Raw genomic sequence first — 12,459 nt, forward strand, 5'->3', positions numbered from 1 at the left:
AAAGCAAGATGGAAAACAGATATAGGGGGGTAGAAAACACATAAAGTGCCTCCTCGCCCACTTTGGGAGACAAGAAACTCCATCCAGAATGGTATGAGACATGCCTGTTAATAATAATTTTCATCTTTCACAAAACATATTCAACAAATGTATATATATAAAACAGTTTAGGCTTAAGACTTTACCTTCCATGGAGGTCACGTGTAGCTTGCTCAACTCGAGGTCGTCCTCCACACATTTTCTTTTCAACACGGGAAGACCCTTGCTGGACGATATTCTCGAAAGAAGGTCTTGATGATTTGCAAGTTGAGTTGCTTTGATTGCTTTGTTTACTCCAGGACCTTTTCCTGTTGGAAGTTGTTTATCTTGAGCTGCTGAGGTGTCAGACTCAGCTTGTTTATTAGTAGACATAGTGTTACTGGTTTTATTTGTCAAGCTGTTTATATCAATGACTGTGGCAACTACCACCTTTTTACTTTGTGTTGCTTCATTGGCTTTAGACATTGTGGCTGGTATATTTATTGAGTTATCACTCAACGATTGTGGTTTGGAGGGCCCATACATTTCTGGGCCATTGTTAGTATTATTGAGGTCTTTTGAAATTTCATCCACGACAGAGACAGCTGCTTTGTCATTAGTTATTTGACTTTCATTCACACTGACAGATGAATTATTTTGACTAGGTTGTGTAGGTTGGCTCAAATCTTTGTGTTGCCGTAAGACTCCTGGTGATTGAGGGCCATCTTGTGAAAATACAGAGAGACATGAATCTGGACTTGACAAGCCAGTCATTGATTTTTGATCTTTTGAATTTTCCTTTGATTTAGGGTCACTCATGTTCAAAGGTGTTTCTGAGAATTTATCCCTGCTCTTGTTTATACTATTGGTGTCAAATACAATAATGACATTGGAGTCGCCCTCATCATTGTCAGTGACTCTTGGTGAAGAGTTATCACTAGTTGAGTTTCCAGGCACATGTTGAAGTGTTTTATCAAGCACCTTATCTTGACTTCTCTGACGTTTTTCAGTTCTTGAAGAAGAAACGACAGTAGAGTTATCTGGCAGAGATGGTTCTAAAGAAGCACTGCTCTCCGTCCTGACGTTATTGGAGATACGTCGCTGTTTTGAATTTGAACACATTTTGTCTTCATCATCCTCAACAACTTCTTGTTTGCAAAGAGGTCTTTTCAAAGGAGCGATTCGATTTACTTCTACTGTAGGATTTGGATCACCATCCTCCTCATCAGTGGCGTGCACACCCACATCTTTCTCCTTCACTAAACAATTTTGACCTGTATCCAGTTGTGGAAAATTCAGGCTTAGCTCATTTAAAAAAGAAAGAATGTCCTTAGTGCACGAATACAAAATAACGTTATCCGTCTCTATCCCTGTCATAAATTCAGAAGTGCCTAGAATACGACACAAATCTGAGACCACCAGATAATTATCTCCCTCGTGGTGATAAGATCTGACCTGCCCTACGATTGTATTACAAACACATCCAGGTTTGGATTGCTTCCCATCCCATTTTAAAAGATACGGATCTTCGGGTCCCTCCACAATCACCACATCATCTAAATCTTCATCCTCCTCACCATTCCCATACGCAAGAGTCTGATCACTGCGGTCACTACATGTAGAATGATGTTTTTTCTTGCCATTAAATCTATTGGCATTCGCAGAGGGAGTGCCAGAATTATTTGTATGTGAATCCAACTGTGGCGGATGCAATCTTCCGTAACGTTCATCATCTACTTGTTTCTTTTCACGTTTGATTCTCATTTTCATCTCTTGGGTCAAAATTTTCCTTTTTGAAGGTGAAATAACAATATTCAGATCCACAGACTGATTCAAAACTTCCACAACACAAGTGGCGATGGAGCAGTTTTTGATGTTGTAAATAAAATGATAGACGCGTCTAGCATCATCTAGACTCATGACATGAACTGGCTCATTCTGTAAAATACCCTTCAGATATCCATTATTTCTTAGAAACTTTATTATCACTTCTTTATCTGGATGATCCAAAATTCTCTTTTTAATCCTCAAAGCTTTGTTGATACAATTGCTCACCATTCCTTTCCCTTTATCAGCAAAACACTCGTACTGAAATTGACAAACCAAGACAGCATTGCTCGATCCCGATGATAAACAAATCAGTTTATGACCATGAAATAGCACATAAAACAAGTTCTTCTTGTCAGTTTTGGCTTGATTATTTAATTTACTTCTTTTACTCTCAATGTCTTTTTTGGGCCCTGAAGATGGATTATCAACCACGAGTCTTTTTGAAATTTCACTAGGATTTTTAACATTGTCACCAATAGTTTTATGAATATTTATATCATTCTGATTCTTCTCTTGTGTTTGGTTTAAAGGAGTGGATGAAGCAGTTGAAGATTTCGTTTTGGGTTTCCCCTTTGTTGGAGCTCTCCCAACAACCTGTCCTGCTCTCCACAGAGAATAGACTTTATCTCTTGCTGCTCCGATGAAAGGTTTTCTGTCCACAACAGCGTCATTACTCTCCTGATGAGAGTCGGTGGGAATTGTCTTATTCGAGCTATCACCAGACGGTCGTGTATGAGTCAATGTTGGAATGGTTTCGTCTCTATTAATATTTGTAGGTGTATTTTGAGATGTGATTTTGACTTGATGTGGTTGCGTGTTTTGAGATGTTGGGTTGCTGATGCTTTTGTCTACTAAATGTGTATTCCTTTCATTCCTGATGATTGGCGGGGTGGGATTGTCAACAATTTCTTGCTTTAACTGTATCATGGCTTCCTTTCCTGGTGGTTTCATTTGATTTTTAGTTGTAGATATTTGAACTCGATTCACATGGATGTTTGTTCCACTGCTATTTTCTGTCCTTACATTTCCCTGAGAGGAAGAACTCACAGTAGTTTGTAACTTAAGCTGCCCTCCACTGCTATTCTGTCTTTGCTTTTGTTCAACAGCAGTACTCGATTTTCGTGCATCGGAAGTCATTGAGGCCCTCATCGCTTCAATATCTGACTGAAAGCCTGCTATGCTTGGAGCAACGGAAGCATCAGCAGTATCTGGAAGTCGATACCACTGAATGGGATTTCCCACTGGTCTTTCAGCATCCGGAAATGTGGATAACATTCCAACAGAGCCACGGAACTCCGTTGCAGTTGCAGGTTGAGCTCGTCCACGACCCCTAGTATTGTTACCCCTACGACTCACACCAGCTCCACGCCTGTTTGAATTAGACATGCCTCTCAAACCTGGCATGCCTCTGGCAGATAAAGCACCTTGTTCCACTGAGCCACCTCTACCCGATGGAATGCCTCCCCTTACAGGAGCTCCACGAGGAGCACCTCCTCTCACTGGCTGACCCCTTGTTAATGGACCACCTCTGGTAGGTGTGGGAACTCCTCTTCTTGGGATAGCACCCCTCATAGATGGCGCCCCATGATTTGAAGACAGCTGACCTCTAAATGAACCCATGTCTCTGGCAGTGACAGGAGGAGGTGGTGGTCCACCTCTAGCAGCACCTCTAAGTGGAGGTTTGCCCCCACCTCTTGTTGAATTTGAACCTCTAGATGGAGGGGCTCCCCGCATGGGAGCAGGAGCACGAGCTCTGCTAGGAGCCGGCATGGCTGACTGTTGACTGACATTTGGCCACGATGTCAGTGATGGGGGTGGATGTCTTGGTTGATTAGAACTCGGGGCAGTAGCAGCTGTATATGGCTTATTTGCCATTCTTAAATTTCCTCCTGGATGAGGATGTCTAATATTCATCATAGCATTTATTGATGGATTATGGGTGTTATTCATGGTAGAGTTTGACACTTGGTGTGTCTTTGAAGCAGACAATTCATTTCTTTGACTTTGAGTTACTTCCGATGGAGATGATAATAGCATTGCTTTCATTAATTCATCACCAGAGTTTGAAAGCAATTCTGAGGCTGAATTTGAAGCACGACCACTGCTGGAGGTTTGCGGGGATTTAGTGTGACGCTGAGAGGATGACACAATGAAGGGGTTGTCGAGGTCTACATAAGCTAGCAGTGAAGGATTTGCACCATTAGAGGAAGCTTTTGATTGCAACGATGCTGCAGCATTTGTCAAAAGCCTGTTATTACTACTATTATTATTTACCACTGATCTCCCCTGAGAATAAGAAGTCAAGGCATCTGCTTGAAAATTAATTGACTGTGACATCGAATGTGCAGCTGAATTGCCAGCAGAATACAACCAGGGCATTTCAGGAATGACTGGTTTATTTGGAGGTCCTAAAGAATTTAAACTATCTGATCTATGAAAAGCTGGTCTGCTTGACTGAGATATAATGTCAAAATGATTGTTGTTGACTGAATTTTGGCTAGCAGATGCATTATGAGTGTGAGTGTGAGGGGTGGTATCTGAACTTTGAGATAATCTAGTCTTTGACTGCCTTTCCTGACCTGGAGCCATTTCAAGGCTTCTATAGCTCTGGTTAAAACCGGCATCAAGGACAGTTCTACTCAACGGGCGTCTGTTACTTGAATTTGGAGATGATGGTATATGACTGGACGGGGAACTATGATTACCAACAAAAGTGGGCGAGAAAGAGAGGGGGTTCGGGAAAGTTTGAGGGGCCATTGTTGAAAGACTGGGATTTTGTCCCGATGGATGATCAGCCGAGGAATTCCTGACACTGTGGGAAGGGCTGTTTAAGTTACTGATGTTGCCAGAATGATAAGGTGATGGGGCTGATTGATAAGGGTATGACGGTGGCATGGGATACGAACACTGGCCAAAATTTTGAGGATAGTATTGATTCTGACTGTGTTGTTGTTGTTGTTGCTGTTGTTGCTGTTTTTGCTGTTGTTTTTGTTGTTGCTGCTGTTGTTGATTCAGATGGTGCATGACTTGCTGATGAAAAGCTTGGTGTTCTTGGGGATGCTGAAGCTGCATGTGTTGTTGCTGAGCAAACTGCACCTGAGGATGAGGATGTTGGGCATACTGAGACGGGGGCTGGGGAGCCTGAAGTTGAGCATGTAGAGGATGTTGTTGGCCTTGCTGTTGGTCAACAGCAAAGTTCTGTGCATTTAATTCAGGTAAAGATAGAGCTGATAGCAATACCTCCTCGGGTATTGCATTGAGATCCACATCTCCAATAGTATTCATGTTATCTCTTGATCTGAAAATAAAAATGGAAGAAAACTGTAAACATCACCTAGAATTTTTTTTTAAATTTCATACAAACCGTTTTGAATAAAGAAAAAAACTTGAGCTTTTATATAGCTAAATATCCACTCAGCCTGCTCAAAGCGCTTTACAACAGATCCCTAGTCAACATCACAAGACATGACGCCTCTGGTAGGCGATATTACATTTTTTTTTTTCGGACAGACACAACGCTGTTAACGTCCAGGTACTCATTTTACATCTGAGTATGGCGAGAGAATGTGAGTAAAGGCCTCTTTTCCAAGGACTCAACTATGCGTTGCTCAGGACTTGAACCGAGGACCTTCCGATCAAAGGCGATTGTCATACGACTAGACCACATAGCTGCACAACAGAAGAAACAGGAGAATAATAAAACTTAAAAGCATTATATTTTATTTGTCTTATTTCATGTTTTGAAAAATTCTATCATAGCAGCCCTGGCAGCCTAATTGATTTAACATCAGAATATCCTGTCAATGAACCAAAAACTAGTCTACACCATGTCTTACAATGTTTTTTAATGCTTCTGTACACTTAAGAGATCGACCAAGTGATAAAAAAAGTGCTTAGCAATTGATCACTTACCCTCCTACAAACAACAAGAGTATATAAGCACTGTAGTATAGCTAAATTATTACCTTCTACTTCCCTTTAATGTTCATCTTTGTGCTGTGTTGGGAGTGATTTGTTTGATGTTTTAGATAAAGGTTCTGTTTCTCTTCTGAAATTGTTAGACCTTTCGGCGGCGTTTGATACTATTGATCACGGTATTCTCATTAAACGACTTAATATAACTTTTGGCTTGTCTGGGACTGTCTTGCAGTGGTTTAAATCTTATTTAGATGGCAGAAAGCAACAGGTTATGATTTTAGATAAACTTTCTCGTCAACATACATTGTCTTTTGGTGTTCCTCAAGGCTCTGTTTTGGGTCCAATTGTTTTTGTTTTGTATCCCTTTCCATTATCTAATGTCATCACTGGTCATGGGCTGCGCTATCATCTCTATGCAGATGATACGCAACTTTATGCTACTGATAAAACTAAAAATCTCGAAAATATTGTGAAACGTGTGGAAGAATGTGTGACGGATGTGAAAGAGTGGATGGATGCAAACAAGTTGAAAATGAATGAGTCAAAAACAGAAGTGATGATTGTGGGAAATAGAGAGCAGTTGAAGGTGAATGATGGTCTTGAGGTGTTGATTGGGGGTGAAAAGATCAAAGTTTCAAAGACTGTGAAAAATTTGGGTGTCTATTTTGATTCAGAAATGAGAATGTCAGTTCACATTTCTGCTCTCTGTAAATCTTTATACTTTCAATTGAAGAAAATCAGTTCGATCCGTCAGTATATTGCAATTGGAACATGTAAAACGTTGGTTGTTTCCCTCATTTTTTCGAAACTAGATTATTGTAACTCGCTGCTTGTCAACTTGCCTCAGGCTTCTATTAAACAATTACAACTGCTGCAAAACAGTGCAGCAAGATTAGTTTTTGGTTAAAAAAAAATTCGATCATGCAACCCCTTTGTTGGCATCTCTCCATTGGTTGCCCATTGAAAAGCGCACATATTACAAAGCAGCGTGTCTTGTTTATAAGTGTTTGGCTGGTATAGGACCGGCATATCTCACAGATCACGTGGTCATGTGTAAATTTGAAAATTACACTTTAAGATCATGTAATGACCAAACGAAAATTTCGGAAAAAAGATCAAGAACAAAATTTGGTGATAGATCGTTTGCTTGTTTCGGCCCCAAGATTTGGAATGAACTGCCACGTGGTCTGAGGGAGTGCAAGTCTTTACCTACTTTTAAAAAGAATCTCAAGACACATTTTTACTGTATTTGTTTTTCTTGACTCTATATGAATCCTTGATTTGGCTATGAATTATTATTGTTGTTATTATTTTTTCACTTAAAATTGACATTTATATTGTAAAGTGCCCAGAGCTTGTGTTTTACACGAGAATGAGCGCTATATAAATGTGTATTATTATTAATATTATTATTATTATTATCTTTACTCACTCAAGAAAATGATATAGGGAAATCACTGACAAAACGATAATTTAAAAATTATAACTTGAAGTAGAGGACACAGGGCTTGTCAAAAGCAGTTGGGGGTAGTAATTTCTTTTAGAGTGTGTTGTTCCAATTTGAACCCCCAAAAAGGCTCTCTCAGCTCAATGATTTCTTTTGGCAGCACACCGAGAGTACTTGTGAAAATAACTGATGCATATGATGCAAACGCCATTGATCTAAAGTTTTAGATAAAATGCTTGTCACTTCCTTAAGTCTGTAATTGTCATCAAATTTCTGTAACAATTACAGAGGATCCACAAAAGTAGGCGGGCATGAATATGGAGAAAACAGTAAAAGAAACAGCAAAGTTTAACAGTCGACCATCCCATTGACAAGAACAGTCGACCATCCCATTGACAAGAACATTCGACCATCCCATTGACAAGAACATTCGACCATCCCATTGACAAGAACAGTCGACCATCCCATTGACAAGAACAGTCGACCATCCCATTGACAAGGGAGCGTTCACATATTACGTCATCAGCTAGGGGGGGAGGGGGGGTCTACCAAATGTTGACATGTGTTGACATGGGGGAGGGGGGGGGTCAGACCCAAGATGATGTCATCAAAACATAGGCAAATTAGGCCTATTTTATTAAATGCAAGAGCTTCAAAAATGGCATTCCAAATAAATTAGCAAAAAGGTGAAAAATTAATTAAATGATGGAATCATCAAAACCGATTCTATTTGGGAAGAAGCATGTTTTTTACTTGTCACAAGATGATAAAGCGAGAGTACCACTAGGTCTTCCGATCTCAAAAAAACAAACAGCAATCCTCATGCATATGGAGTATAAAGTAAGACTTCCTGACCATGATTTTCCAATTGGTGAAAGACATAAAGTAATACCATCAGTTTATGCTGGATGTTCCCTGAAAGAGGATGGAACCATTGGTTACAGTGGTCCGACGTATGTAGCAATCCGCAGTGGCAAGCACGACAGCAGTAGTGCTCTCTCCCATGCTGAAGATTTCGATGCAGTCTTGAATTTAGAAGAATTCGACGTCATCAGCAAAGTTAATGGACAAATCAAACCCCTAGTATTTGTTTCAGTGGATGGTGGTCCAAATGAGGCTCCAAAAAACGGACAGACACTCGCTGCTTGGGAGAGACATTTCAAGGCGCTGGATATTGATGCTGTATTTGTCTTTACACACGCTCCAGGTTTCAGTGCTTATAATGAGGTGGAAAGAAGAATGGCACCGCTTTCAAAGGATACAGCATCTGTCATCTTACCATTTGATATTCATGGACGTCATCTTGATGGAAGCAACAAGACTGTTGATGTTGATCTGGAAAAAAGGAACTTTGAAGCTGCTGGAAAAATATTAGCCAATATTTGGTCCGAGTCGATAATAGATGGATACCCAGTAGTTGGAAAATTCATCCCTCCACCTGAAAATCCAAGACCCAAACTTCAATTTCATGAAACAGATGATTGGAAGATAAAACACATTCGTCAATCCCAATATCTGCTGCAAATAGTGAAATGCAGTGACAACTCATGCTGCAAACTTTGGCGTACTAACTATTCATCTTTTTTTCCAGAGCGTTTTCTGCCACCACCTGTACCACTTGCTTCATGTGATGATGGTTTGGAGATAGGCAATAATGGAAGATTTGGAAGCCTATTTCAAAGTTTGTTCCTTTCAAAACAGCTAAAGATAAATTGCTATGATGAGTATTGCCCATCTCTCAAGAAACAAGATGGGAAAGGGGTATCACTTCTCAAAAGGCGAACTTGCCCTAAATGTTCATTGTATCACTCCTCGATCACAGCAATGCAAGACCATTCACGAAAATGCGGCATACAAGAAGAACAGCAAATGGGAGAAAGTGATGATGATGAAGATGAAATTGATGATACTATTTATAGTACATTGCCAGAGGTCCAAGGCAGAAACATTTTTGAATCAATTAATTTTATGTTTGGAAATTGAAACAGAAATTCATTCCACTAAAAGACTAATATGCTATAAAATAATTTGCCTCCTATACTATTTTAAATTACACTTTCTGAATTTTTTTAATAGCACCTGCACCAAGTAGCCTAATTTAAATAATGTTTGTTAGATTTTATCTTTGCAAATTTAAATTTTATGTCCCCATTGTATCGTAAAACATAAATTATCAACAGTTTCTGAAATTAATAAAATGTCTGAATGTGTTTTATCAAACGTTGATAATCAATGTTTATGGTTTGAAAAATGAATAATAAATATTGTGAAATTAAAGTTATCTTTTAGTTTTTATTAAATTAGATGACGTCATCATCTGTTGGGGGAGGGAGGGGGGGGTCAGGTCAATGATGACAAGTGATGACTTGGGGGAGGGGGGGGGGGGTCTAAAAAGGGCAAATTTTTGATGACGTAATATGTGAACGATCCCCAAGAACATTCGACCATCCCATTGACAAGAACAGTCGACCATCCCATTAGCAAGAACAGTCGACCATCCCATTGGCAAGAACAGTCGACCATCCCATTGACAAGAACATTCGACCATCCCATTGACAAGAACATTGACCATCCCATTGACAAGAACAGTCGACCATCCCATTGACAAGAACATTCGGACTCATTTTAAAAGAAAATAATCCAAACCCCAACTGCCACCAATTTCCTTGAAATAGTGAATATTAAAATGATCAAAATTAAGGCCTGTTGGGCTAGATCTATTTCTCCGAACGCTCAGGAAAATAAACTTGAACTCTGTATTTCTCTGAATGGTCGGCTAGCCTCCAGTAGCTGATGGGTTACGGATGCGAGGCCAATGCAAGGGAATTCTCACGAATCATCAGCTAGTGTTTTTTAGGCACTTTGTTGACAAAGACGGATTTTATCAAAAAGTTGTGCTATCACGAATACTCCATGGCACGTTCACTTTTGCACTTCACGCCACACTATCAAAGAGAGAATAGAAGTAAAACTAAATAACAAAGCCAAAGTCTCAAGACCAGAACAGAGGTTGAAAGACAGGATAGGACAAACTCAAGGTAGAAGTCTAACAGAAAATTGGGAATAAACGACAAAAGCAACCAAGGACTGGCAAAAGAAAACCAAAACAAAAGCATATACATTTACCATTCACATAGACACTATCGCAAATAACCAAAAATAAATCTTGAGAACGAAAACCGTTCGGAGAAATAGAGATCCAGTTTATTTTCCTGAGCATTTGGAGAAATAGTCACTTCGTAGGTAAAAATTGAATGGTGGGTGGACGATGGACGAATTTTAACATTTTCCTTGCTGACTGAAATGCCATGTTGCTGTTTCAGTTCTAAATTTTTTAAAAACATATTTTAACACATGCCACTCATTTGGCGTGAAAAAATGGATTTGCCATTATATTATTGGCTGTCATTATCCCCAGACACCTGTCGGGGGATAACGAAAATTGGTTATCCCCAGACACATGTCTGGGGATAATGAAAAGGCTGGGCTTTCATTATCCCCAGACACCTGTCTGGGGATAATGAAAATGCGTTATCCACAGACACCTGTCTGGGGATAACCAAATTTCGTTATCCCCAGACACATATTTGCAACTCCGCTCTTTTAAACAATTATCCACATTCCAGAATATGGAATGTTTCCGAATGCACATAGAAATAAGGAAACTTAATCAAATATCTATAAAAACATAAAATTAACCAACATTAAATCAGTTGTTACTACATATACACAATATGCGTCGACTTCGAAGTAGGTGTCATGGCCGAATGGTTTAGTCGTCTGCCCTGGAAGTTTTACCAGAATCGACGTTGTGGGTTCGAATCCTGGTTCCGCCACTTTTTTTTTTTTTTTTTAAATTCCGTCTTCTTTTTTATCTTTTTTTTTTTTTTAATTTCGTCTTCTTTACTTTTCTTTTTTATTGTTTTTTTTTTTTAATTCCGTCTTCTTTTCTTTTCTTTTTTTTTTTGTTGAGTCTATTCTTTTCTCCTCTTTGTTTGACCTTTTGTTCCATTTCTGGGCATGAATTTCTTAAAATTATTTTTATTCTTTTTTAAATTATTGTTTTTTTTCTCCTCTATCTGACCATTTGGTCGCTCTCTGAATATTTCTGTTTGCTTGCTTTTTAATTATTTATCCTTTTTAGTCACTTTTTGAGATCGGAGTGGGGACAAATATGACAATTTGCTAGAAACTAGAAAGGAACTAAGAGAGAGAGAGAGAGAGAGAGAGAGAGAGAGAGAGAGAGAGAGAGAGAGAGAGAGAGAGAGAGTTTTTAAAAAAAAAGAGGTGGGGGGAGGATGGATGGGACATTTATCCCTTGCACCGTTCTGTAAAAAGAAGACGGAAGGTGTCTGGGGATAATCATAGCGTTATATTATTATCTCTCTTATGTAACAAATAAATTTTTACTGATTCCGTACACAAGTTACCTTTGCCATTTTTTTTTTCAAATTGTATTGTCTTTTTCCTTGACTTGTTGTTGGAATTTTGTGTAAATATAATCTGGCAAAGGTCAGTGAATAAAAGTTGTAGACCGATAAGTCTGTGAATAACGCCAGCCTTGCAAATATGACAATTTCCTGTGTAGTCCTTTAGATAGTAGCGACCTGTTGTTCTGTTGTCATATATTGTGAACTAATGAAATGGAAGGAAGTCTAAGAGTAAGTATTGTTAGTTTAATTTTTTTTTTAATGTTATGATGCCTACAGTATAGGCTAGGCCTCCAATTCCTTCAAATCTGAGAATAGATTTGGAATGATAGGAATGGAGAAAATAAACTGACACTGCTGACACTGACGTAAGAGTGGTAGGAGTAAGAGAGAATTGGTTCTCTCGCTGTTTTCTGAATCTGAACAACAGTCACATATGGAAAACTTCTCTTTATACTTGTATACATGTATTTAGGGAGACCAAACAGTAAACAGCATAGCCTCACTACATCAACCCCACCACAGTCACTCATCACTCTAACTGAACCTCTCTACGATCCAAAAGTAAAGTCAATCACAATTCAATCACACCGATTCATATTCATAGGCCTGAGGACATTCCCTCTCCATTACAGAATACAACAAGTTGACTTACCTTACCAAAACGAGAATTTAAAGCTAAGATTACCATACAATAACATGACTTTTCTTATGTTAATTCATGGCTTTTTATTATTTTCTCTGTTCAGTCGACAATAATTGCCATAATCGTAAGGAATCAAGCTCAGAGCTCAGCTGTGTAAACTGGAAATCTTC

The 12,459-nt window shown here is 39.0% G+C and overlaps 1 protein-coding gene across 1 annotated transcript in view; it reads right to left on the bottom strand.

Moving 5' to 3' along the window:
- The window catches only part of LOC144964515 (uncharacterized), a 21,135-nt gene extending 8,676 nt beyond the window's left edge, over nucleotides 1–12,459 (bottom strand). The window contains exons 1-2 of the mRNA XM_078898899.1: nucleotides 12,299–12,459; nucleotides 186–5,146 (exon numbers count right to left, since the gene is read on the bottom strand). Coding sequence (XP_078755025.1) covers nucleotides 186–5,133 — 4,948 coding nt within the window. The 5' untranslated portion in view covers nucleotides 5,134–5,146; nucleotides 12,299–12,459. The remainder of the gene's footprint in view (nucleotides 1–185; nucleotides 5,147–12,298) is intronic.

The sequence above is a fragment of the Berghia stephanieae genome, chromosome 2, assembly GCF_034508935.2.
Source record: "Berghia stephanieae isolate SIO BIC M18660-M18661 chromosome 2, UCSD_Bste_1.3, whole genome shotgun sequence".
In the NCBI taxonomy this organism is placed as follows: domain Eukaryota; kingdom Metazoa; phylum Mollusca; class Gastropoda; order Nudibranchia; family Aeolidiidae; genus Berghia; species Berghia stephanieae.